At 41.0% G+C, this 27,732-nt stretch overlaps 1 protein-coding gene across 1 annotated transcript; it reads right to left on the reverse strand.

Moving 5' to 3' along the window:
* Positions 1-5,427: 5,427 nt before the first annotated feature.
* On the reverse strand, positions 5,428-24,326 carry chrna6 (cholinergic receptor, nicotinic, alpha 6). The gene is made up of 6 exons (XM_036516572.1): positions 24,248-24,326; positions 14,621-14,760; positions 12,713-12,757; positions 9,033-9,142; positions 7,852-8,869; positions 5,428-5,735 (listed from the first exon to the last, which is right to left on the reverse strand). The coding sequence occupies exons 1-6, from the start codon at positions 24,303-24,305 to the stop codon at positions 5,610-5,612; spliced, it is 1,497 nt and encodes a 498-aa protein (XP_036372465.1). The 5' UTR covers positions 24,306-24,326; the 3' UTR covers positions 5,428-5,609.
* Between the last annotated feature and the right edge of the window lie 3,406 nt (positions 24,327-27,732).

Consider the following 27,732-nt stretch of genomic DNA (forward strand, 5'->3'; position numbering starts at 1 on the left):
CAGTGAACGGGTCTGAACAGGAAAGACGTGTCTCCCATCGGACCCAAATGGACGGGGCGAGGGGAGGCGTTTGGGGGCCATAAATGCAGATGCTAGCATGCTCCCAGAAAGTTTAAAATTTTGATAACGCTCTCAAAAAGAGAGAGAAAAAAGGCACATCTCAGACACTGAACGGCTGTCCGAGGCCACGGAAAAGTGCAATCAACAGCCGGTCTGCAAAAGAAAAGGCATTTAAAGATTCAGCACTGTTATAAATAATACATGCTTCCATTTGCAGGGTTTCAGTAATAATGCATTATTATCTACTTACTGTATGAAGAAAAAAATGTTATCATACTGTGACACAAACCCCAAAAAAAGCAAACATTTAAAGGTGTTTCACTGGAGCTTAATAAGAGGAAGCCGAACATTGCGTACTTTGAGAAACACCATATCGTCCTTCTCAACCCGGGCGTGCCCAGTGTTGGAGTGGGAGTCACCAGCGCGTGAACATCAGGTTTGATTCTGCATGCCTGCTCAAGAGACCCAGTTTGCGCACAGGGACGCTTCACTGCAAATCTCATCGACCTTTCATTCTCTGAGAGCCTCGCACAAGCCAATCCGCTCCCCTACTGGGAAGAACAGAAAGTTAACCACCCTCTGTAAAGAAAGGCTAAACCCATGAAGAATAGCGTCAAGGTAACTAAACAAGCCTAACGGTTTTTTCATATGACGTTCTTAAGAAGGAAGAGATTAGCTAACCATTTCTCTAGCTCATAGGCTTTTTTTTTAAATCTGCAGTGAAGTGCTTTTAATGTTTATTATTCATACATTTGTCTAAAATAGAACTGCTCCTCTGTTAGCTTCCTTTTCTCCTGTTCTATCCCTTTTCCTAAGTGCAAAGTATATTTCTCTTATCTTTCTTTTATGTTTCTACCTAGCTGTAGTTTCCAGCACATGGCTCTTTGCTGAACTCTACACTACTGCAGTGCTTAAAAAGGGACAGACAGACAGAAAGAGAAGGTGCAAAGAAGGAGGAAGTGAGAAGAGGTGGAAAAGAGGAAAAGACTACAGTTTACACTGCTGTGCATTCTTAACCAGAGCCAGAAAAACCCGCTTAGTTTAACAGAGATCCAGACGCAAGCCTGTAGACAGGGGAAGCAAAGCTTGCTCCCTGCAGAAAGAGTCATGAAGCTAATACTGAACACACTGGGATCAAGAAATAAGATTCCGGTTCTCTCTCACCCTCTCTGGTTGTCCTCCAAGTTAAAGCTGATTAAGGTGTCTGTGTGTAATGGGTGTGAATTCCCCAGGTACCGTGGCAGAGGCCAGAGAGGAACACCGCCATGCCCGTGATAACTCAGGCTTCTCTTCTTCCCCACAGTTCCACATCGCTCATTAGACACATTCACAGACAAATACAGTCACACGCTAGTATGCAAATGGAACCGCTAAGCGTCGGCACGTTTCCATATTTATAAACATACTCATGTCATTATATATTCATTTACGAGGCATAAATCCAAGATTTAAGCAAACAGGCAAGGATTAGCATATCCTGAATGAATGAAAAGGCATGCAAACGCTGAGGAATATTTATTCAGAGCACTAAACAGCGCCCGCTTATACCCCCATGAGTTTAATGTGAACAATGTTGACGTGGCACAGGGGGGAACCTATTACGCTGTTAATGAGCATGAATGTGAGCCGGGGATCTCTGCAGGAACGCTGACTGCATACATGACCAGATCACTGCAGAACACGCATGTGTTCAGCTCTGCACGCATGTGAAATTTAATTCCATACGCACTGTCACTCCTTTGGGCAAATTCACATTGGGAATGACCGTGCTTTAATTTTTTTGGCCATTGGGGATTATGCTGTGGAAAAGCCTTGAAGAAGCTCCCTGGGAAATATAGCATTAAACACCGACCGACAGTTGATGCCGTGATAATGTAAAATGGCAAAATCATTACCTCAAAGCTTGTCAGCTGCAAGTGAATTTGCAAATTTGAAATAGATTGGTGACATACTGTCAACGTACTGTAGAGCCACAAGCTATACAGCAAAATACATTATTAGTGGCATGAAAAAAATAACAAAAAAAACAAAAAAACAAAAGCAAAGTAAATGAAATTATATTACAAGGGCATTATAACCACATTGTTAGTGAAAAACAATCAAGCTTAAATCTGCCTTTATCTAAATATATTACACTTAAATATAAATGTGGGATAAGGCGTTATGCGTATGTTGAGTGATGACAATGCTCAGATCACCAGAACACTTCTTTTCCATTATGTAGTGATGACTTTACAGGAATGCTGGGAGTGCATAAAAGCCTGATGGGAATAGTGCCCAGACTGTCTCTCAACAGCTGTGCTCCTGGCGTCCCCGTGGCAACTATGTGCTCCCTGTCTTTTTCTCTCTTGCTCTCCGTCTCTCTCCCTGTCCACCTCCCTCCCCCTCTCTCTCGACACTCTCCCACTAGACATGGGTCTGTTTCCATGAAGCGATGCAGTATTTATTTTAACATCGGCTTATCATAAGATTGACTCAGTTCCCAGCGCTGGGTGTCTCCCCAGTGACCGATGCTCCCACTTCCTGCTCAGATGGCGGTGTGAGGAGGCAGATTTATTTTTTTTTTTTCGTTTTTGAGTCACCCAGCCACACAGACATGCGGTGTTACCGTCCCATCTAAATATAGAGAAGCGCAACAGACCGTGAGTATCCCAGCCACTGGATCCCGAGGGCTTGTTGCATATGCTAAAAATGAATATGGATTTGAATATTACCATGACATACTGTGCCACATCAATGGTGAGTATACCATAGGTTGCATTGTTATGCCATATATTTTCCCAGTTAGTGTGGTATTTCCCCACTGGCTGAGGCACCTTCGTAATGCGTTTGTGAATCACCACTCTTTTGCATTGTTCAGTTTTCGGGAGCTGTTTGAGAATTGGAGCAGAACAGAGATGAAAGGCCTAAAGACCTTCGCTGACAAGTACTGTTGAGATTACAAGCACCTAAGGTTGTTCTATGAGAAAATAAGACCCAGGAAAACTATTTGGTTGGACAAACCAAGCCTTTATAAATAAGCCTGGTAAGGGTAATTAGAGTGTGATCTGGTAACTCCAACATCAAAAAATTAAAAATGGTTTCAAGCACCAATTAGACAAGATTTTTTTTTTCAGAGAACAGCCCTAGGTCCCCTTTAAAAGACTGACCCACTTTACACACAATGGTTCAGTGGACATTACATAATGACCACGTGCATGTATCAAATAACATGATTACTAGCTTGTAACAGTAATGCAAAATGCAAATAAATAATCATTTTTTGAGTGTCTCACATCAAACTATTTCTTGATGAAAAACCTGTATCAAACATGTAATTTTGTTTCTCTATGAGACATGATAAGCATACAATAAAATAAAACACAGCAGTGTCTATCTGACCAATGGCCTGCCCAATGTGGACTGACAGATAATTTTCCTCTTTCCAGCTTTCAAAAGGATGTCCAAAACTATTTTATGAATCAATCAATGGATGAAAATTTCTCCAGTTACCCCACAGGCACTAATACATTAAAAGGGTAATCAAAGTCTTTATTTAGCTTGACTTTCAAAGATCAAAACCATTTTCATTGTTACCCTTAATTTTCCATCCTCTATGGACTGGGGCCATTAACTGGTTACTGTGACCCAAAATAGAAAGGTTCACTTGCGTCACAGAAACCCGGCTCTGAACCCGACAGTGACCTGCCCTGTGGCCATTTTAATCACCATCAAGCTGCGGCAACATCTGTCCACCTGTAAATCCTGGATTTGAGTGCATTCCAGCGTGCTCACGCTCTGGGACTTGCTAACACGGTGTTCCTACTGTACTATAGAGACTGCAGATCCACCCATGTTATTACCCCCATGTTATTACCAACCAAAGCTGACTCAAGAACGCCAGACACAAAACCAGGTCCCCTGTGGCTGTTGCACCCACGTTTTGCACATATATTCTCTCAGTCACACTGCATGCACAGAAACCTTTTTCACACCCATGAGGATTGCCATACTATAGGCATGCATTTCAATGTGAAGTTTAATTTCCTTTCATTTATTTTCAGATCATACAACAAGAACAAAACGACATTTTTCAAGGTCTGATCAGAGAAACGAAACACTTTTAATCAATGAATGAAAATAATGAAAACATGATAGAGATAACATCTGCAATAGTAATCCTACTGTCTGTAAACGTTGCATCTCACAACTATCATCTAGAGTTCACTGCAATCATATCTGCTGCACTGAAACAGAAGATGCCTGAGTACACAGTGAATAAATACATGGTAAACACACTCAACCCCTCAGGTAACTGGCAGTGGAAATTTGGAATATCTTCAAAGCACTTGTTTAGTTTAGAAACCCGCATGATCTTTTTTTTATTGAATTCGTAATTCATAATCATTTAAGTGGCAATACTCATACTCATTCAAATGGTAATAGGAACAGTGATTTACATAATAAAACATATCTAGATTGCATTTTACAATATTCTTGAGACAACTGAAAAAAATCAAAGCTTGCACTAGGCTAAAGCTATTACAGTTCATAGCAAGAATGATGGCACTTCAAAAGTCAAGGACCATTGCATGGTTCTCATTAAAAATCACAGGCAGACATCTTCAAGCTACTATACTGCACAAGCCAGATGTGAATTTTCACATCTTATTGCACTCAATTTCAGGATTTGAAATAATATTTGCTCGTCATTATGCAGATCTAGACTGAAAGTATGAATGACTAAATGTAATAGTATTTAGCTACACACTACATGGTGCTTTAAAACATGACTGTAAACAATATCTGTAAAATTGAATGTACAAGACTGTGAATTGATTATTAACTCTGAGTTCTTGATTTCTAAGATTTCTTCCTCTGTGCTTGTGTGTGTGTGCGGGTATGTGTGCATGCCTGCGTGACTACTTTGGTGATATTTATACCAAGTAAATCAAAGAAAAAAACAACCATGGCACAAAAGCAGCAGAATTTTTAATTGCATTGCTAATTTTAATTGCGGAATGTGAAGAATTAGAAATGTAAGCCTTTCACTTTTGACAACTGCTTAACAAGAACAAAAAACATTCTAAAAATATAAAACAGTTATCTCTAATCCTTCTTTTTTCCCCACAAAACCTTGTATGTATGTCTACAGTAAAAGAATGAAATTTGGGAACCCTGATCATGTGACCCAGAAATCCTTCATGCATTATCTACGTTTTATATTACAGTATCACACATGAATGCTTGGCACTCTTGATCTGAAATCTTTCAATTTACAGATTAATAGACTTAAATAAATAGGAATAAATAAGATTCCCTGTTGAATTCATTATATCTAGCTGGAAAGGCAAACACTATTTTTGGACCTCCAAAAGTTTGGCCTGCTTGAAACCAATACTTGCCGGGATAAATGAATATCCAGTTATCCTCGGGAACATTTGCTATGGGAAATTTCTTTTTTTCAGCACACATATAGTCGCTTTGCAATCAAAGACGCGTACACTTGTGTGTGTATGTGATAGCACTGTACAGCTACAGCTATGGAGACACCAGGACATGTGGGAGGACTATGTGAAGAAGCCAATGAGTGGCTGGAGAAACAGGCCCAATGTTCCCAGTAAACAGACCAGCACAAACACCCAAAGGAAGATCCTGTCAATGACCATTGCCACATACTTCCAGTCATCCTCCACCTGAGTGAGAGACACAGAGAGAGAGACAGAGGGAGAGAGAGAGAGAGAGAGAGAGAGAGAGAGAATTTCAGTTGCCGATATCCAAATGAATGTGAAGAGGAGTCACTGAAAGGAAAATGGAGAAAAAGAACAGAGAATTGTTGTACCGTGGAGATTGAAGAAGAGGGAAAGAAAAGAACTGAATGGACAGAAACATGATAGAGATCTGGGAATGGCAAGCAGAGGGCCTGAGAAAGAGGAGAGAGTGCTGGAGACAAAACAAAGAGGAGATAAATGACAGAAGCTAACTGTAAAGGAAACGTTTCTCATGCACCGATGAGGCCACAAAATGAACTATCTAGAAGAAACAACTGAAACATTTTCCATTTTCTAAAAATACTAAATGGCATGAAAAATATCTTGAAAAGAAATACATTAAAGTCACAGTCAAGGTTCCAGAGGTTATGCATTTGCTTCCTTGTCAGTTAAGACATTTTGTTTAGTTCAGCCTGTATTCTAGACTGTTGATGATGCATATCTACACTCACTAAATAGGTTCTTATTGAAAAGAGCCTGGATTCAGGCCTGGTGGGTGTTGGAGGTTATGTGAGATACAACAGCCCACACTGTACGGCTGAAATCACACAAAGACGTTTCTGTCAATGCAAGCCCGGTTCCCCTTGGGATGGTGAATCATCACTGGCCTGAACAAATCTGCCTTGCATGTTTAGCTGCTTTCAGAGAGTTGCCCGAAACCATCATCTGAACTTCACCAGTCAAGAGTGTGTGCTGACAGAAAGGTCCATATTTTAGTTGCTCTCAGCATACTCTTGTGGCCTTCTTTCAATATGCCGTGGCCAGAAAGCAGAGTAATTCTCTTTTTGTGAAACAATATTGAATACCTGCTCAGTCTAACACAGTACTGACTCACCGCTGTTGATGCAGAATGGTTTCAGTGGCTCTATACTCTTAACCCCTGCTACCAAGAGTATATAATGTATAATATATAATCTTTAGGCATACGGTACATATAAAATATGCATTGAATGAGTGGATGACAGTGGAGATCCTGTTTTTAAAAAATGCATGCTTGCATTCTTTGCCTGCACATCTTATAATTTAAAACAGGTCTAACTGCTTCTCCGCATACAATGCCTAATGCATAATGTTTAATTTGTCTGTCTCAATAAATGTCGTATTGCTTTTCTGTTGTCCTTGCTGAAATTGATCTATTCTTGTGGTGTGAAATCCTGCTTTTCCAAGTGGAGTTTTAGAGGTTACATATTTGGCATATTTAACTTCAAATTCACATAGGTAACAACAGCCTCTGTATTTCAAAGACGAGTTTTATTATTATTATTATTATTATTTGATTGTCTTGCACTCAAAATGCTCTGTGCAGCAACGTTTTTTTTTTATGAAAGAGTGTGAAGTGTTATATTCTTTAAATGCTATATAGGAAATAAACCACGCTATTTCCATTTCTTTGAGTGAAGGAGACCGTTGCTGGTGCTTTTAAATATAGCTGAGTGACATGTGCGTTTAATTTTTTACATTTCAAAGTGCGATATCCACAGGGACACTCCACCAATGTATTTTTAGAAAGCAGATCAAAATGAAGACTTTCAGACATCACGGTCTGTGAATTCAAACAAATGCTTCAGTAATCTATCATAGTTTTTTAAAAGAAAACACCTACTAGAGAGGGAATACTGAATATCATGATGTCAATTTAAGTAAAATTGCTATAGTCATAGCTGGAAATGTTTTGTTTACTCCAACTGTCTATAATAAAACACATTGCTATTATTATCATGATTTAACACTACAAAATATTTCCTTCTTTTTTCTCATTTCGTTTAACAAAAATATACAGTGCAAGAATAATTCTGTCAAGCATATTTTTATGAGAAAAACCGACATAAGTGGCTACCATGTCTCCATCATTGGATTTATTTTCTCATTTTAAGAATAAAAACGGCTGAATTAAGAACAAAAGTCTTAAGGGAGCCACAGAATAAAATTGGAGGAAAATTTGGCCTATTAAAAGAACACCCCCAAAACGGCTCTTGTAAATTTAATTGTAATACAAAGTATCTAAAATAATGTTTTTTTTTTTCCTGGTCAACAGCACTACCTCTTTGGCTTTGTTGCGGCTCCGCATGTTCTCCGCGATGTACTTGACGCTCTCGATGGCCTGCTTGATCTCGGGCGACACCACGGAGAAGGCCACCACTGTGTTGATGGGCTGGGGGCTCAGCTGCCGGCCCAGCTTGCTGGAGTCCGGGGCCTCGGGGCCCTCCTTGCCGTGCTGGCAGGGGCACTTCTTGGGCTCCATGGTCATCTTGCTCTCCCCGTACTCCAGGCAGTTCACAGCGCCCTGCAGGGAGGCGCTGTTCCGCCTCTTCTTCCCGGCCCCGCCCCCGGAACCCTTGGCAGGCTCCTGTTGGTCCAGAGGCCGGCGCATTAGCATAATGCGAGGCAGGACCCGGAGGAAGACGGAGCGCACCCAGCCCGGCATGGTGTGCGTCATGGGCGTGCGGTAGTGCACGTTGAGCACGAAGACGGTGATGACGATGGAGAGCGTGACGAAGATCATGGTGAAGAGCAGGTACTCGCCGATCAGCGGGATGACCAGCGAGGTGGACGGGATGGTCTCGGTGATGACCAGCAGGAACACGGTGAGGGAGAGCAGCACCGAGATGCAGAGGGTGACCTTCTCTCCGCAGTCTGAGGGCAGGTAGAAGACCAGCACGGTCAGGAAGGAGATGAGCAGGCAGGGGATGATGAGGTTGATGGTGTAGAAGAGCGGGAGGCGGCGGATGTAGAAGGAGTAGGTGATGTCCGTGTAGATCTCCTCACAGCAGTTGTACTTGATGTCATGTTTGTAGCCCGGGGCGTCGATGATCTCCCACTCCCCGCTCTCCCAGAAGTCCTTGAGGTTGACCTTGGACCCGATCAGCACCAGGTCAATCTTGGCCTTGTCGTATGTCCAGGAGCCGAACTTCATGGAGCAGTTCTGGTAGTCGAATGGGAAGTAAGTGATGTCCATGGGGCAAGAGCTTTTAAAAATGGCTGGGGGGACCCAGGTCACCGTGCCATCAAACTTCAGCAGTGCTTTGGTTTTATCCTCTACCAAAAAGTCCCCCACAGCACTGATAAAGACAGAAAAAGCAACACTGAATACATTTCAGCAGTAATTCAGAGCTGTACTGTTTTTTATTATTTCCTAATCATTAATACTGCAGCTGTGATTACTCATATATTTTGAATTCTTTAAATTCTCCTGTAAGGGCACCTTTTTCCAGACAAACTCACTTGTTATACAGCACAATGTCAGGCCTCCATATCTTATTCGATGGAACGCGGATGAACTCAATTCCGTCAAACTCTGTTGGAGCCCACCTCAGCTTGTAGTCATTCCAGATCTGAAAACAACGTGAAAACAGCAGGTGTTCAATATGCTCTACACACACACATAGAGGCAGTGTGGGAGACTCTGCTTCTCTCCATCCCTTCATCCTTGGTTAACAAAACATATGTGTTTTGGAAATATACAAGATTTCAATGTTTTCAACTGTGAAATATACAGAACAAAGTGGAACAGAACAAAGAACACTACATAATAGATACATACGGTATTCCCTGGGAAAGCAGCATTTTGTGCAACTGGAGATATCCCTCTTCGACATAAATAAACTTATCACACTACTTTATTATTTCACATGATGGAGTCCTAATCTAGTTAATGACATCACAAATTAACTTAAGGGCGCATTTATTACTACATAAATTAAGATAAGTGCTTCAGAGAATGTTCTAGCAGGTGCAATTTAACACCAAGACCAGACATTTCCTATCAATCAGCCATCTGCTTCTCTACCATCCATATGTGCACTTTGTTGGGTGTAGCTGTAATGTACACAGTTGTAATATACTCCTTGTCTGGCTGTTTGCTTGTGTTGTGTTCTGCCTCACTTTTAAGTCACTTTAAGTCACAGTGTCTGCCAAATTAAAAAATGTAAATGTAAATGTACAGGTTTCTTAAACCTGGACGATATTCTCTTTTAATCCTACTATGATGCTGTTATGTCTTTAGTGAACATAAACTAAATAAGACTGGTACTTGAATCAAAGAACAAAACATCTTCTTACAGGCATTCTCATTCATTTTCAATGAGTAGTTATTGTACATTATACACGCAACCTCTTTCAAGGGGCCGTCAAACAAATACCAACAGTGCCGTACAGCATTCCCCAGGGCTCATCTAGAAATAATCGTACATCAGTATCTAAGTTACCATAACATGCTCTTCATAAGATAATGAACACCCATGGCAGCAATGTTCTCTCACTTAGAACTACAAGCATTTTGTAAACTGAGTCTCCAGTCTCAAGAGGCAAGCGTTTACAAAGTTTGTACCGTGATCACAAAACACAATGCTGCACTCTGGGTGAACTGCAAAGAAACGTGTTTTCAGGAGAAAACTGACATATTTTCGTGGACAATACATGCGAAAAGTGGCTCGTCCTATTCCATAACTTTTGCAGCTTTTGATCAGTCTATTAAAATCCAATAGACTTTAGCACTTGCAGTAATACATAGAGGTCCCGCTGTAAGGAAAAACAGGAGACAATGCCGGGTGTGAAACCCAAATGCATCAGCATGCCAGTAAAATGCATGTAGTAAATACACAGGGAAGTGTGGAATACATCGCAAAAAGGGGGTCATTTTTCATTTCCAGGAAGATCCCATAATCCCCGGCGATTCTCGTCACGGTGTTACAGAGCAGGACCTGTCATAAGATGCAACCCCACCGTGTTACGACGGGGGCCCATAAAAAGGGGAGCTCTCGTTAATCTTCTAACAGTAGGTTGCGTTTAAGAACCACAGAGCACGCGGCGCACTCTCAGTCCCTGACATCCATCAGACACCAGCACATAAAGCAGAGGGATCCTTCTCCTTAAATGCTCTTTAATACCAATAATAAACATTCCAGCCACGCTTCCCTTAACTCCTCCTAATGGCCGCGTCATGTTTGGGAGAGGAATAAAATGTTTCCAGGAATTAAACTTAAGTGTATGACTATTTATGACTGGGAAATAGACAGATATGTCTAATTCTCAATACCTTCCCTATATATTTATTCCTAGATTACTTAACAGAGTAGTTATGGACTTCTGAGTTCAGGAATCGCTCTATTTACCTGTTCATGCACTAGCATATGTGTATGTATGTGTGTGCTTCTGTGTATGTTCACATTTTGTATGTGTGTTTATTTGTGTGTGCATGTGTATGTATATATGCGATTTGCATTGTGTATAAGTATGCTTGCGTGTGCGTGTGTGTGCATGTGTGTGTGCGTGTGTGTGTGTGAGAGGGAGAGAGAGAGACGTGAAAGAGAGTTTCAAAGGCCTCTGCTTCATAATACACAAACAGATTAACACCTCATATATAATGTGAACCACAGAAAGACTGCAAGAATACTTTCCCGTTGCGTGTGCATGTTTGTGTGTGTGTCTGCTCGTGTTTGTGTACGTGTGCATGCTTGCCTGTGCTCCTCCATGTTTGTGTCATTTGAGGCTGATGTCCCTGGATGTAGTTATAATATGCGCCGTTATCAGGCACTGTGCTCAGTTTAATTATAGACTCCTCGAGGGCGTCACACACCCTTTCATTAATTGCTGCTCGGTGTGTTTGCAAGGACGCATGAAACCGCAGCAGCGCTAAAATCAGAGACGGCACTCAGGCACAAATTAAACGGCACAGAAATGTCAGCCACACGCCTTCTGATTGGACGAACGTCTGTTTATGAGTGGCGTCTTCTGAGTGCTGCAAGCCCTTCAGATTTACATCAGAAAGAGGACATGCACAGGGCTTTCTATGTGGTGTTGTTAATATACATGTTTGTTGCTGTGCCCTACCGAGACATATATACACTCATTTAATATATATATCATTTTCGTTCTAGATGTTCCTAATACCAAAACAATGCAAATAATATTGTTTTGCAGATTTTGAGCTCAAATAAGTGACAAAAATGTGATTTGGTATATCCTGTTGTTATGCCTTTCTTGGAGCTATAGAAAGCTTACCATTATACGACTTGGGACATGAGGACACTCACTGTGAAAAACCATGTCTATTTGGCCAACACATCCTGTGATTATCACCCAGGTGTGTTGACACAGCTTTTTAAATGTTTACTCTCAGTTGTCACCAAAACCGCTTAGAAATAAAAGCAAGCAAAGACCAAAGGCCCTTTCTTAAAATAGTGTGTTCTGTCCAGGGTGTGAAAGATAAGAGGAAATAGAACCACCTGCAGCCACTTCAATATGCGGAACATATAGTACATGCACTACTTCTTACAATCCATATTTACATTAAATGAAATTTTGAATGCTCTGTTTGGTAAATCCTAATAGTTAAGATTTACTACATAGTACTCCATCTAGCTAATATGAGGGAAATATAAGGTCTTAGACATGGAACAACACACTATGACTATTTTCTGTGTGGAGGTATTGCTACACAATGCCATGACAAAGCTCTGTGCTTTCTAAACATCTAATAAAATGTCATTATTGCAATACAGAGACTGGTCTTTTTAGGTTAGTTATCACTCTGCTGATTTTTCTACCTCTTATCTTCTTATTGCTTTTACCATTTTTAGTCACCACTTGACATAACCTACTGTACATATGTTGTGCATGAAGGCATAGCAGCTGGGTCCAGTCCCCGGGACCTGATCTGGAAACCCTTTGTTCAAGAGTTCAAGGCTGTTTCAGGCCCCTCAATAATGAGATTTATAAAGGTCTGCAAGAGCATCAGCTCTGCCTTTTGTTCTATGTCAGCAAACAGGCCTCTGCTGCCCCACCTCCTGAGCTTTTCCCCACCAATCACCCTCCCTCAGTACTGACACTGATCAGTCTGGACATAAAGGAGATCGGACACTCGATGTCTGGCCCCCGGATCCCCGTGCACCAGCAGCACTTACGTGTCTGAGCCAGAGGTTGGTCTCCATGATCTGGTTGACTTCGTCCTGCGGATCAGCCACAAAACACATCTCACATTAACCAACGACACAGGGGGTGACCTTTGCAGCGTGTGGCAGAAAGCTACATTAAAGCCATATTCCCAGTCAGAAGTAGTCCTTACATTATTGTGTGTTGTGTCGGTCCTTCTGACTGTAACATTTTCATACCTATGCTGTTATTAAAAGGGAAATTTGCCATCTTTTCACTACAGCCAAATCTCCATGTATTTTTAGGGCACTAATTTATAATATATACAGTATATATATATATATATATATATATATATATATATATATATATATATATATATATATATATATATATATATATGTATATAAAAAACATATATATAAAACAAGACTTGTGTATGAATCCAATCTGCTATTTTTTTGCTCAGTTTTGAATCCATGTTGAAACAAAAGACCAGCCCTTACTGTAACATGACGATATCCAGCGATGTGGAGAAAGAGCCATGCATTTATTTTTAGACAAATTGCTCAGGGCTCAACAATGCACCAAGTAAGTACATAAATAAATTAACACAATTCAAATCAAAGAGAGGATACCGTTTTAATGTGATTTGACTACATACAGGTGGCCCCAAGGTTGCCATAGTGTGGAGTGATATAGGCAAATAACCACAACTCCACAATGCTTTAATACATTTCTCTTACATAATTGTTGTCTCTCCATTGATGAGCCGTTTAAGTAAAGACCCTTTCTCCGTCAACTAGCTAATCCCAAATGTAAAACCATCTGACTGGTCTCACACAGCAAACCTAATTCACAAGCAACAGAGCTGCCATCTGTAAATTTGAAATCTTTCCTTTGTGTGTGGGCCAAAGTTTTTCATTTAATCCCACCATTGAACATGTTAAAGACAGATTGCTTCTTTTATTTAGATTTTTTTAGACTTTTTATCTAGATTGTTTTTTAATGGATTATCGATAACTTTTGCTCATAAAAATTCTGCCAATGTGCTGCAAGCTGGAAATTTCATCATAATGTATGGATCTTGTTCATGGAAGGGAAAAGCATAACGTTGTAAGATTTCATTAACTGAGTGTATGCTGTTAGTAGGATTACACTCTGTTATCATAAATGTTTTTGACATGAAAGGTTTTTCAATCTTCTGTAAATACACTTCATCTAATGGCAAAAGTGAGAATATATTGACGTGTCATAACTTCAGGCCATACTAACAATTCTTATAATGGTTGCAAAGTGCACTTCATACTGTATTCTCTATAATGTATGGCAGACCACATGCTAGCATTTATTATACACATTTAACTGCAACACATAGAAACAGCTCCAATAAATCTGATGGTGCTGTGTAAATAAATCATATTCAAACTGTACTGCGTATCAAATTTTCTTATGCACTGAAAGGCACCAAGGGTTTGTCTATGAGAGAGTAAAACAAAGGGAAAAACCGGACTTGATTCTCAAATAATTCTTTTCCCACAGTTCACTTCCAGGTATAACAAAATGAGTGCATTAAATGACTATTGTGACTTACGGTACAATACTGCCCAGTCCTTTAAATGATAAGCATAAATAATCACTGTACATAAACAGATCATAATGCAATAATAATAATAATAATAATACTTATTATTAGCAGTTGTAGTAGTAGTACAAGCTTTTAATACAGGATGCTAAAAGGAATTTTGAAATAAGACAAAGTACAAATAATAGGAGACAGCTAAAATAATTGCACAGCAAAACTTAAAGCAGTTAAACTTGATAAACGGGTAGCTGTAATTTTATATTTAAATATTCAAACCACCAGAGAAAAAAATAGACATGATAAAATGTAAACCACACAAAGTCAAAGTGCTGACTGCTACAAAAGCTTAACTTACCACTTTGACCAGCTGGGATATGGAGACCTCAAACTCCACCGTCACAGGGTCGGACACATTCTCCACAGGCCGGATGAACTGGTTGTACCTCCGGAACAGCCGTCGGAAGAGTCTGTCCTCCCCTTTGGAGGAGAAGCAATCTGGACGCAGACAAAGGGAAAATACCTCCATCACACAATAAACACTCACTCCCCAGTACTGATGCACACAGATCAGGTTTTTTTCCGAGAAAACCTAGTAGCAGCACAAGCGGGAACATGTTGCTGCCATGTACCATTCAGATAAAGGTCAACAGTTATGGACGTTTTGTGAATGCTGTTCAGATGTCTTCATTAATCCTGAGATTAATTCATTTGCGACTACATACAGAGAACAGTATATGGACAACTCCAAGCATGTCGCCAGAAAAACATGATCCCTTTCAGCCACGTTTTAATTTGTTGAAAAGGCAATGGGTTCCAGTCACAGAATATGTACTTCAACAATGTGAATATGAACTTGTAAGGTGTGAAGTGTGCATTGTCTAATAATTTACAACTTAACAGAGTGCTTGATGCTGCTATTGCAGCAATGGTCAATTTATGGGAGCATTAGTAAACACAAGAGCTTGATCAATAAAATGAGGTTTAATGTCCACTGCCAGAAAGTACATCACCCTTTAGTTTTGATGCATCTTGTTTTCCCATATTAAATCAATTCAAGCACTTGCTTTAATACAGGAAAAGGAATAAAGCAAACTACAGCATCAGACTGATTCATAGAATCACCCAACCAACAACAGCGAGAACACCAAAGGCCTGAAAATCAGAGGATGCTTGAGCTTGCAATCACTTCATCTAAACAGTATCCACCCTTCAAGTTGTTCCTAATTTTCATGGTTAAAATAAGAGTGTACAAAAGAAAGAGATCAGATATTTTATTCGCATAAACTTGAACTAAAATGGGTGCAAATCTGTTGCGGGGGATTTCAATCTCAACAGTAAGAAACACAAAGCGGGCGTTTGAATACAGGTCTTCAAACGCGTCTCCAGAACTCCTACATGCAGGGAGCGCTTGCGCCTGAGATGCTAATAGAAGTCGATACTGCACCCATGCGATCGGGGCAGAGACTCCCTTCATCTCCCCCGCTTTCCCACGACGTGCGCCGAGTGTGAAGAGGAGCTGAAGCTTTTAGCAGCTCCCTCTGAGTCACGGCTCCTCGCTCAACCGCGCATTTCGAGAGCACCCGAAAAAGAGGGGGGTCAAAGGTCGCCCCGTTTGCAGTGCGGTACGCTCCTCTGGTGTATCTGCTGCCGAAGCAGAAAACGGGCCGTTGCGTTGGACGCGCTGTCCGGCGCGTCTGGGACGTCACTCGTGTCCTCTTGGGTTTTCTAACAGCGGCTTTGTTTTTATTCCCTGCCTCAGTTCCCTGTCCATCTCAGACTGCACCCACCCTGCTACAGAGAACCGCGAACTTCCCCTCCATGAGCAGAGCCAGCCAGCAGCCCTTTCTTTGACTGAATGCTTTATTCACTAAACGATGGCAAATGATCCTTTATTAAGTAAACGACAGCAAATTGTCACGTGCACGGTACAACTCTTTTACAGGCTCCATAAGCAAGCACAGTGGACATAGCACCATCCAGCTTCGTCACACGGTGCGTCGGAGAGGAAGGGGATGAAACAGGCACGTGGGTATGTTTAGTATTGGTGCACAAACAAACTGAGAAAATTGCTTACTCCGTGCTTTGAATATGGTGAATAAATACACAATCCAACGCCTGAGCCTTAATTGCAGAGAAAAGCACTTTTTTTCCCCTCCAGAGCAAATTAGGATGCCGTTTTCAAGCACTGCGCTACCTTAAAAAACTGGCAGTACCCTGGCTCTAGCCTTGTTCAGAAGTGTGCTCTTAATTGGACTGAGGAAACGAAGGCATTCCTAATCTGTTAATTAATTAGACCTTTGTTGAGCGGGGAAGGATTTTCAGTTGTGTCCCTGCATTTCTTGATGTCTTCCATCTTGAAGCACAGTGATAACCTTTTAGAATAAGTATGACGCACACAGCCCAAGTTCACTGTTGACACAAGCAAAAGATTTGGCTGGAGACTTGGATCGCCACGCTGCTCTGGGGCTCAGAGCCTGGATCTTAAGCAGGACTTGACGGAGAGCATAATGTTTTGTGTAAAAGTACATAAAAATTGAAGGGAAAGAAAAGGTTATTCAGCCTATCTGAGCTGTTCACCATCTCCCATGCTTTCTAAAAAAAATCCACCTCCCTGTCTCAAGATATGACTTTGTGACTTCTAAGGACTTCCAAGGATCTACACGTATACATATATATTGATATTAAGTATTGAACAGTGCCTCAGAGTTCTTGTACATCGTAATGGTTATGCTCTTGACACAAGAGTTCTTTCCTTTCAATAAAAATGCCATATTTATTTAACATATTTTACTTTACAGCTGCAATTCATTGTCAAAATAAATCATTCTAGATGTACTTAATGCAGATGTACCTTTCCTGAAAAGTGTTTCTTTTGTGGTTTCCCAGATCTTAACATGTGGTGTATGCATTAGCATGCATGAGGGGTGGTGCAGTGGTTGATCTGGGCTTGTAACAGAAATTTAAGGTTAAGGCTGCAAGTTTGATTCCCAGTTAGGACACTGCTCCTGTTGAATAAGGTACCTAATCGGAATTTCATTGGTAAATATTCATTTGTATCAGCAGTTTAAACAAATACTTTCAGATCTGAGCTATGTAAATCCCCTGGATTATGCTGCCTGTTAAATAGAGTAATTAATATGTTTAAATCAGAGGTGATTAGAATCAACAGATGCATGTGTCCCATGGACGACAGAGTGGCTGATAATCAGAGGGAACAGTACAAGATGGCTGCTTACAAAAATCTCCTTCAAAATAATGTCTTCTCTACTTAAATAAATTAATATAAAATCACACTGAACAACACATGCTCTGCTCTGTATTAAACAGAGAACCCTCTCGCGATTGTGGGTGTTGGACAGGGCAGCGGTAGAGAGCTTGCCAATACAAGGAGTCTGTACTCTGGGTGGAAGTTAACCTAACTTGCTTCAGTAAATATCCATCTGTATGCACAGGTCAGTGTCAGATGTGTTTGCTGTATATCTACTCCACACTTCCAGTGCCATTACAGCTAACCTGTGTATCCACACATACTGCACTAGGGCATCAAACATGGCAGGAGTTTGAGTGCTCTACAGAGACAATTTCAAAAGCACTTACTATACTATAAAAGAGCTAAAATACTACTGCCACAATCCTTTCACAGAAGCTGGATAAGAACATATAGTTGTTTATATGTTTAAAACAATATTATGGGAAGTATCAGCACGGACTGAGAAGGCATGACTCACAGAGTATGAATTCCTAATAAGGTGATGTATACACATTCAGTGCAAACAACTGAAAGTCTTTGGACAAATTACACAATTCCATTAACACATTTGGGTAATGAGATATTTGAATGCTATAGGTCACTGTATGCAGATGAGAATGCAAGTCAGTACAGAGGAGTAAACGTGTTGTGCAAAACTGTGAATGATAGGGAAAAAGGTAAAATATTTGAGAGAGAGAATGCTTCTGAATTCACATTTAAAAAGTGCAAGAGTTCAGCATCACAACATCCTGTGACGGACGCTTACAGATAACAACAATTAAACACTGCACTGCAGAACCATTAATATGCAAACAAACGCTGGATCCTCGTCATTAAGCAATCATAGTGAATTCTGTGACCGACTCTGTACAGTGGTCGCCAGACCCAGCCTTTGATGGGAGTCGCGGCATATGCTACATTTGGCAGAAGCGAGTGCGTTTGATGTTGGCCAGATGGTTTGCACGTCATGCTTTGTAAAAGGGACCCATTATGTCAGACAATTAACGGCAGGCTCCTGCAGTATTCGGGTTTTTACTCCCTCTCGCGAAATGGGATTTGGTGGCAGTGTGAGCGTGGGGTTTGTCATGGTCTGATTGTCTGCGCCTCCTGCTATTTCGACCCGGTAGGAGGTAACATCCGTGAGAACAGAGAGGAGTTCAGTGCGGCAGTATATCAGACCGAACCACAAGACAAACTCTTGGTTTGCATGGTTTAAGGAATAGGCTGGTGTTACTCCCATGCCACAAAGGTCTCTCTTCCTCCTCTCCCCTAGGACGAGAGAGGAGGAGCAGGTAACGGGGCAGCAGACCCTTAATTACTGTGCGAATATCAGAGGGCTGCAATGAAGACAAGGACAAGTCTAACACAGGAAGTGATCCCTACCCCCTGCAATTTGTAGAATCTAATTATCTTGCAGGTATCTTCTCCACATCTCAGAGTCTCATTTCACCCCAGTATCATTGATACCATTTTAAATTAATATCAACACACAAAACATAAGCGTATAATCTTTTGCTCACGCCAAGGCCAAGCTGCAAACGCTGGCTAACTCCTATGCTTAACCCACTTCGACTAAGCCTGCAAGACATGTTCGGTCAATCGACAAACACAACATGAACATGTTAATGAACAGCATGACATTAATGAAAAGGGGAAAAGAAGGCCATTTTCGAACCGTCTCGGGGTCCAGCGACCGGAGGGATGAAAAGGAATTGATTTTGCCATTGACGCACGGAATCTGCATTCAAGGGGAAGTTTCAGGCACAAGCCGTAGCAGCACGCCCCGTAACACTGCATGGCTCAGCGTAACAGAACAACGACTCCTGCAGAGACAACAGCACACCTTTAAACTTTAAACATAGCGAGGGTATCAAAAAGAGATCGCCGAATACACCGTCCACACGATTATCAGACCCACACGATACTCAATGGAGGCAAAGATACGACCCTGTTTAATGGCCATGACTCTGTGCTTGGCGAGAGAAAGAGATAGATTTATAAAGGGGAACCCTGTCCTTCCAACACTGCGCTACTGCAATCCAGAAGATATGATAAGTGCAATTCCCTGTTTGGAGATGAAATGTATAACAAATTGAATAAGACAGGTGAGGTGTTCGTGGCAGAGTGCCACTTTGCCCCTGTTGCTGGATACACGCCCCCCCTCCCCCGAAGCGGTTCGTGAGAGCCGTCATGCTGGGACACATGTCACCGGGTGCAGGGCACGTTATAGAGGCAGACAAGTGACCTTCCGTCGCCACGGGGACACGAACCGGCTTGAAAAGGCTTATACCGCGAAAGCTCTTGATCCTCGCAAACAAGACATAACAATAAAAGCACGGATTAGAGGATCTCTCCTAATCACAGCAGGTTTGGGGTGGATGAGCAACACAAACAAATAAATGAAAATATCAGAGTGACGCCAACATGCCAAACAGGGGGCACACAGCAGGGAAGACAAGGGGAGAGTCTCAATTGATTTTTAATCAACCCACATCTCACTGCATAACTAACAGAGCCTGCAAGTTATCCGGCAATCAACTTACACAGGGTGTGCTTTTGACAGAAGGGAGCAGCTGGATTGTCAGAAGGAGAAATGTCTGCTGTATGAGCAGATGACATTCACGCTACACAGCCTCCCAGGTTAGTCAATCCCTCCTAACATTCAAAGCAAAAAACGCACTCAGTTTTGGTTTCTCCTCTCCCAGGCTTCCTGCACGTACAACACTACTGGGGAAAAAAGGCAGAGACAATCAAGGGATTTCTTCACGTAGAACCAAGGTCAAGAGTCACAGTGTCGCCCTCGAAGGGAACCGCCAAACGCAAGGATCAAAGGGAGCGACCTGAGAGGAGGTTGCACTGAGTTATGCAAAGCAGTCCCCGGGGGTCTGTCACTCATTCGGACGCCTTCCGTCCCGCGCAGGCCTCCAAACAGGATGGCGGACTTATTGAAAATACATGAGCCGGGCTGCGAGTGACGCTCGGCGCTCTCACAAAGCGTGTCACCCCCCCCCCCCCGGGGGGGATGGCGGGGACACACGCAGTGACACTGGGAAGCTGATGAAGACTTTCAGCTCAGCTTAATCATTCCACCCAGGTCACTCTTCCTCCTCCTCAACCCTCCAGAGGGAGGCATTAACATTCTTCCAGTAAGAGCTGTTCTGGGCGTGTGGGGGAGCGAAACACCATGCCTTTTACACCTTCCCTTTGATGGCGAAGGAACTGGATTACTCTGCTTGCCCTCCTCTGTGAGATTAACTCAGTTCTGTTTTAGCCAGTTTTCTTGCCATAAAAAAACCATTTAAAATCCCCCATTTTTGGAGATCAGCATATCCTTCTCTTAAGCTGAACCATGACCATTTTTGCAATTTAAGATGTACGGCTGATTTCCAAGGCTGAGAACTGTAAATATCTTTGGCTTGCCTAAATCAACTCAAAATAGCAGGATGTAATCCAACACCGGGGCAAAAGTGCGCACTGTTGTATAAAGACTGTTTCTGCAAAATTCAGGAGAACTGTATGCACAGGCAACACACCAGGAGGCTACCAGTTTCTCAACACAGGTATTATTTCTAAACAGACTGTATTATCCCAATGGTTCAGCATATATCACTGACCTGTAGGCAGGAAGCTCCATGAGAAAACTCACAAGCTCATTCAGGTCACCTCATCACCCACTCATGGTTCCAATCAAGAACAAAGTCATAGGCAAAGTGTACACAATCACAGTTCCAACAAGCACAAAAGAAAGCACTCATTTCGCAGAACTACACTGGATAAAATGAATTAATACTTTGACCACCTGCTGACATTGAAGAGCAACTGCAGCTTCACATACCTTTCATAGGAGCTGCCAGTATAACCCTGGCCTGAACTAACCTCACTTATAGAGAGTGGATTTGTAAGTAGCAATTGAGTGAGTTAAGGCCATCTTTTACATTACCTACATTATTTTAATGAAGTACGATAAAGTACCATGAGCTCTACTCAACAGCTACACACAGTCACAAATATCATGTACTTGCATTAAAATTGGGTGCTGGGTTTGTTAGTTCTTTTAATTTAATATTTGTATATTTTATGTGTGGGACCATCTAGTTATGTTCTCCTCCTCCTTAAGGTCCAGAGAATCCAGCCAGGGGCAATTAGGAGAGTGGTCATGTTGGGCTTGTGGCAAGCTTAAGTCATGATGTCTGTAATGATACTCACAAACACAGTGTTCCAAATAAGTTGCTCGATAATAACATGTTGATGAGAATCATTACATGTTAGTTACGAGTAAATTACCTTGTTAACATGAAGTACATCCACACTTTGTATTGACGACTGTCGAATTCTGGGATTTTTTAAAGAACCACCCAAGCATCAAGCCGTATAATATACTATAATATGCTGATATTATCAGCAGTGTAGCTTCTACTCCACCTCCACACACATCAACAAACCTCCACTTTTACCCAGAATGTGTTTCTGAACATTAATGGGTTTAATTGCATGAAATAATTATAGGAGTGGAAGTTGTCTGATGGGAGAATTGAGGTCACACAGCATGGCCTTTGGTCAGTCACCTGAACATGTCATTTTAAGTAGTGGGTATGAATATTAGTATTCGTATGCAGATAAAGAAGGAACACTTCTCACGCCCACATTCCATACATTCAATCAATTATGAGCAATAGAAATAATTCTAACAATGAGAATTTCAGCTTTGCAAGTAAACATGGAACATGATAACTGACATATTCACTATAATTGTACTTTAACAACAACACCTGAAAAAACAAGTGACAAAAATTTTTTAAAATCTTACACACATTCAGGAGTAAAAACATATAGATGTATATAAGGACATGGCTAAAGTATTATGTTACTACATATAGAAGGAGAAACCCTGGATAAAAAAGGTTACATTACTTTATATTCAAGGCATGGCAATCAAGTCATAATCAATTACAAGTTAATCAATTACATAAGCAAGTACAAAGTAACATCGTGCGGGTAATTGACAAACCCAGGATTGAAGGACCAAAAATGTGTCTAAGAAAGACTAGCAGTACTTTGAATACTTAAGTGCTAGAAAGAAAACAGCCATTGAATCGAGAACAGAATAACATTGTTGTCCATCCATCAACAGTGTGAAGGCCACTGTTCGGATCAGGACTTCAGGGACGCGCATGTGGCAAGTTTAACTGTTAAGAAAGGGGAACGTGGCTAAAACCCTAACACATGCCCAACAATTTTCGTTTCCTTATGCATCACAGTTCAAACATGCAAACAGTCTAACGTTTTCATGTATAAGCTCCTGGTATTGCACATGAAACCTGCAACATCAGAGCAGCTTCCAAAAACACATGCAAAACAAGCGCGTGTCGGTGCGCGTGCGTGCATGTCAGCGGGCAAAAAAAAGATCCATGATTCTGTCACTTGCAACAAAGCTCTGTTGTGCATAGTTTGCTAAATATATGCAACAATGCAAGGAAGAATAAACAGCTCCCATGGATACAAATCATGCTGCATACACAGCTTGTCAAAAGGGATGAGTGCCGTGTGTGCTGTATTTACTAGCCTAAAGGCTAAAAACTGGCCTATAACGAGATGTTTGAATAGCGTCCCTCTAAAAAGCAATTGCATTTTCCTTTAAATTAAAATAGAGATATGCTGTCAACTGGTCTCGTAACCACTTTAATACGATGAAGCCATTCTTAAGTCTGCCCAGGGGAGTGGATGCAGACGAGTTCAACCACAAAAACACGGGTACTTAAAAAAAGTTTCCCGGCCTCAAAAATGTTTGTCCGTTTACTGTGCGGCTCACGTTGATAATATGAATACTGACTGGACCAAGAACGCATCCATACACACATCACATAACATAAGAGCGCGCTTACACAAACACGCCCGAATGACACGTGAAATCATCAAAATCCGCCATCAAAACCCTTAAAGACGACAGGATATATCAAGACCAATACAAACACAGGCACAACGTGGATGAATGCAAGCAAAAACTAGGTTTCCGAAACATGTTGCACGTGAAGATATGTTAATACATTACATCTAATGACTGCAAAAGCAATGAAGAGTATAATTAATTGTCATAACTTTGAGCAACTGCTAGTCAGTAACATGGTTAGTCAGTATCCTTTGCCCACGGCTTAATCAATCTACCGATGACATTCCGCGAAAACAGCGCAAAAGTACATATATTAGGAACGTAATGTAATGTAACTCAGAGCAGTTAAAGAACAACTTTTGTGAACACAATTTTGTGAAATCACCTCGTCTGAACATTATTTCATTGTCTCCACATTCCTCTCAATCCTATAACCGCACGCCCCTAAGCAGTGCATGTATTATTAGAAACTTTTGAAACACGCATATTGTTTTATAAATGAAATGCTTTCCCTGCGTAGTCAAGCACATTCAGATTTCGAGTTTGGATGATCTGCCAAGAAAAGGTAAATTAGCGATATCTGCTTGAAAGCATTTCTGTTTATGGGAAGCAGCATAGTAACCAGCCGGGCATACAAGCCCGAGCGCAGTTCAATCGGAACAATCTGGAGCCCGTATAGGAGTGCGATTGAACTGCCAAATCCTATACGGTTAAGCGTCGCAATATCCGTTTCTGATACTCCATCTCGCTGATTAAAAAAAAAAATCACCAAACCCTGACAGTTGAAGCCTGCGGGAAAACTCCGGAGATATGCAATGTGCCTTCACTTTGTTGCTGCGCCTTACCTTGCGTTATCAAAACCACGACAAGAAGGAGCAAAGTCCCTTTCCACGTTGAATGCATCTAGCGTCGGGAGTGATTTTCTTCAAAAAACCGATGATGTGGCGGAATATGAATGTATTGATAGCGATGATAAGGTAAATTTAGGTCTTCTCGGTAGAGGCAGTATTATTGGGAGCTTGTCGGTGCGCTCTCTGATGCCGAGAACTTCTGTTTGTCCCACCCCCCGCGCACAACCCCTTTCAGTGTCTTTCTTAAAAGGAACGTGTCATTAGGTGAAAAAAACCGTGCGTATATGTGGGACCAGAAAGCAAGGCACTTGAAACGATTAACGGACACACATTCCTTGTGATATTAAATACACGATTTTACAAATTTGTATCAACGAGTATTGAAAACGTATTTTCAGAAGCGTCTGCGCTGGACACTGTGCTTCAAAGCCATGCACCCATGCGTTACTGAGAACAATTTACATTTTCTAAACGAAGACTAGAATGCGGTTTTTATTACTATTGTTAAAATTTAAAATACGGAAACTTAAAAATTCCACAATCATGTCCTATCGTATGCGTGTTTTATTTGGTCAGAAATGCACCGGTTTGCTGGGCGAGCATTCGCAGGCATAATGAACAACTGCATAATTTGATTTAATTTATGTGCGATAGGCAATGGGAATGTGAGTCATAGATAAACAATTTTGCTCGCAGTTCTGCTTTCATTTAAAAGTTACAGAAGTGAAATTAGGCACAAAAAAGTTGAATGTACTGCTTTTACCGGACTTTGACTTTGTTCCTATCGGATTATAGCCTAGTCCCAATTAAAAGATAATTAGTCCGTTTAACACACCAGTAACAATAACATGTTACGTGATATGTCTACATACTGGGGTTATTCCATTGCTATATTCTAATACTTGAAACATTTCTTTCTCTCTACACTTTGTACTTCATAATGAAAACAATTTCCTCGTTTTAAAAGTTAAAGTACAGATCTAGTCTTTTGAAGACGCTTGGGGTTCATTGTTTTGCAACCACCAAACAGTATTGGCTTAACAATATTACTGATAAATATGCCAACATCCATTTCCAATTACTGTGTATTATAGATGTCAGTTTTCACCTGGTTAGCGTCACGTGATGAGCAAGTGGGTAAAGCTGATCCCTCAGAGCGGCCGATAAAAATTCAGTCACAGCCAGGACGCCTATGTAGTGTTTGAACATAAACATTTCAGATGTTGACATTAGATATTACAAAAGCACATTCATTCAGCTGAAAATGGTTATTTTTAAACTTCCCTTAAAAATGTGTCCATGAAAGTTGAAAAGGTGAAGATCCTTTTACATGCTGGGATAGAGGCACATGCAGAAAGCCTTAGGGGGACACACAGTAGCTCAGATATTATTACATTTTGCTAACTGTTTTTCTTTTCTCTCTCTCTTTTTTTTGTAGCTAACTACAGCATTTGTAGTGTTGTATGTGGGAAAATGACCAATGAAATAGAAAGAGAGAGAGAGCAAGAGAGAGAGAGAGAGAGAGAGAGAGAGAGATACCAGTTCACCTGTTCACCATCTTATCCTTCCTTGCAGTCTGAGCTCAGTCTTTTCCTTGTAATTGTGGTTCATACCTGAGTGACAGACACTCATGTGTGCAGGCATGATGTTAATGTGAACTAATGAAGCCGCTGCATCCTCACCTTTCATTAGCTGTGTCCTGTGTACGGATAATAATGAATACTGGCTCTTTGCTGCTAGAGAGCGGGAGTCACAGAGAGCGAGAGATTCAGTGTACAATGCACCAACTGTGAACAGACAGTCCAGCAAGACAGTCAAGCAAGTGTTTTGGTTGGCATTGTTGTGAAAGTCACAGACTTATGTTAAGGAACACAGAAATAATAGTCACATATTAGATAATACTACTGAATGTGTGATAATGGTATTGGCTAGACAAGGGGGGGGGGGGGGGGGGGGGATAGAACTGTATTATTGCAAGGAAACGGTAGTGGTGCAATATTTAATTTTATGTAGTTTCAAAAACAGTCAGGTGTCATATATGTTAACTTTACATACAGCTTTGAATGCCTTCCTTTTTTAGGAAGTATTACATTCAGTTAATGTAGAAAGTAAAATATTTCAGGTGTTTCAAACATGGCTTTCAACACAAAGAGTTATATGAAAATGCCAACATTCACTTAGTAGTTCCAAAAGGAATGACATCATGACTTGACGTGATCACATGGATGCAGACTGAAAACATCATTCATAAAGTTGTTGAGATTAAATGCTTTGCTCAAGGATTTGATGGCAGCGAACTGCCTGAGAACCAACCCACTAGCTTTTCAGGTCCAGTTCCAGTTTTTTTTTTTTTTAATCATTACATTACTTTGGCATATGAACCACTGATGCCATATGCACTGTACTAGCCCTCTTCAAAGGAGGTGGAAAAAGTATCATTTCTAAATGAAATAAGGATCTAAATGAAGTAAGTATCTAAACCAGTCAATATGTGTATAGAATGGAAAACACCATTGATCACACCGAAATTCACTTTTTTCCAACTCCAGTAAACTCATTAATTACTTTGGAAGGTCTGTTATTGTCCATTATTTTTACCCTTATTATACAGTGTGCTCCCAATCATAGTTGTAAATGAACGCTTTGATTTTTGACAGTTTTTACCAGTTTTTCAGTGATGGGGTTCCTTACTTGATAGCAGTCTGAACCCCAGCTGTGAGGGTAGAACTGTGATGCATATGCTTTTATATTTGTAGTGCACACTGTCAATTAGACCTCTCCCCCCTAAAGGGCTCTTATTTGGTGCCATTCTGTGCCCAGTCACGACACATGCATAGCATGACTACATTAACATTCAATTTATTCAGTTTTTAGATGAAAGGATCACAGAGGGCCCTCACGCAGCTCGGGTATCATTCGGATCGGTAACCAATCAGGACATGAGTATGCAAAACGGTAAAATGTGTCAATGAGTAGTTGGGTCCCCGTCTTGGAGAGGGAGCCTTCAGTGGCCTCACAGTCTACTTATTATCAGAACTGATCCTGATAATGCTGCAGAAAGTGTAAGATAAAAGGATGCAATGGATGTAATGGACTTACATAGTTTACATTTTATGTCGTATTATGAAATATCATCCATATGTATTATTGTTCATTTTTAGTGAAGCAATTCACCTTGCTGAGGCCTGCAATCCTAAAGTTCCATGTGCAGGTTACCAACCACTATTCCACACCACTAACCCAATCTCCAAGCCATTGATTTCACTTACTTTGACCAAGAACCCTAAGTGAACCGGTTTCACTAAATGCTTTCAGAGTTTTGATGTGCTTTGCTAGTCTTTTGTTATACAATATAACTTGCACTGTGTATTCAGTTTCAGTGTATTTATATTTATCAGTGTATGTATTTAAAAATGCTAATATGTAGTATTTAGATCTGACATTGTTTTACATGACAATGGCTTATGTTCACAATTCAC

Source organism: Megalops cyprinoides, chromosome 22 (assembly GCF_013368585.1).
Source record: "Megalops cyprinoides isolate fMegCyp1 chromosome 22, fMegCyp1.pri, whole genome shotgun sequence".
Lineage (NCBI taxonomy): Eukaryota > Metazoa > Chordata > Actinopteri > Elopiformes > Megalopidae > Megalops > Megalops cyprinoides.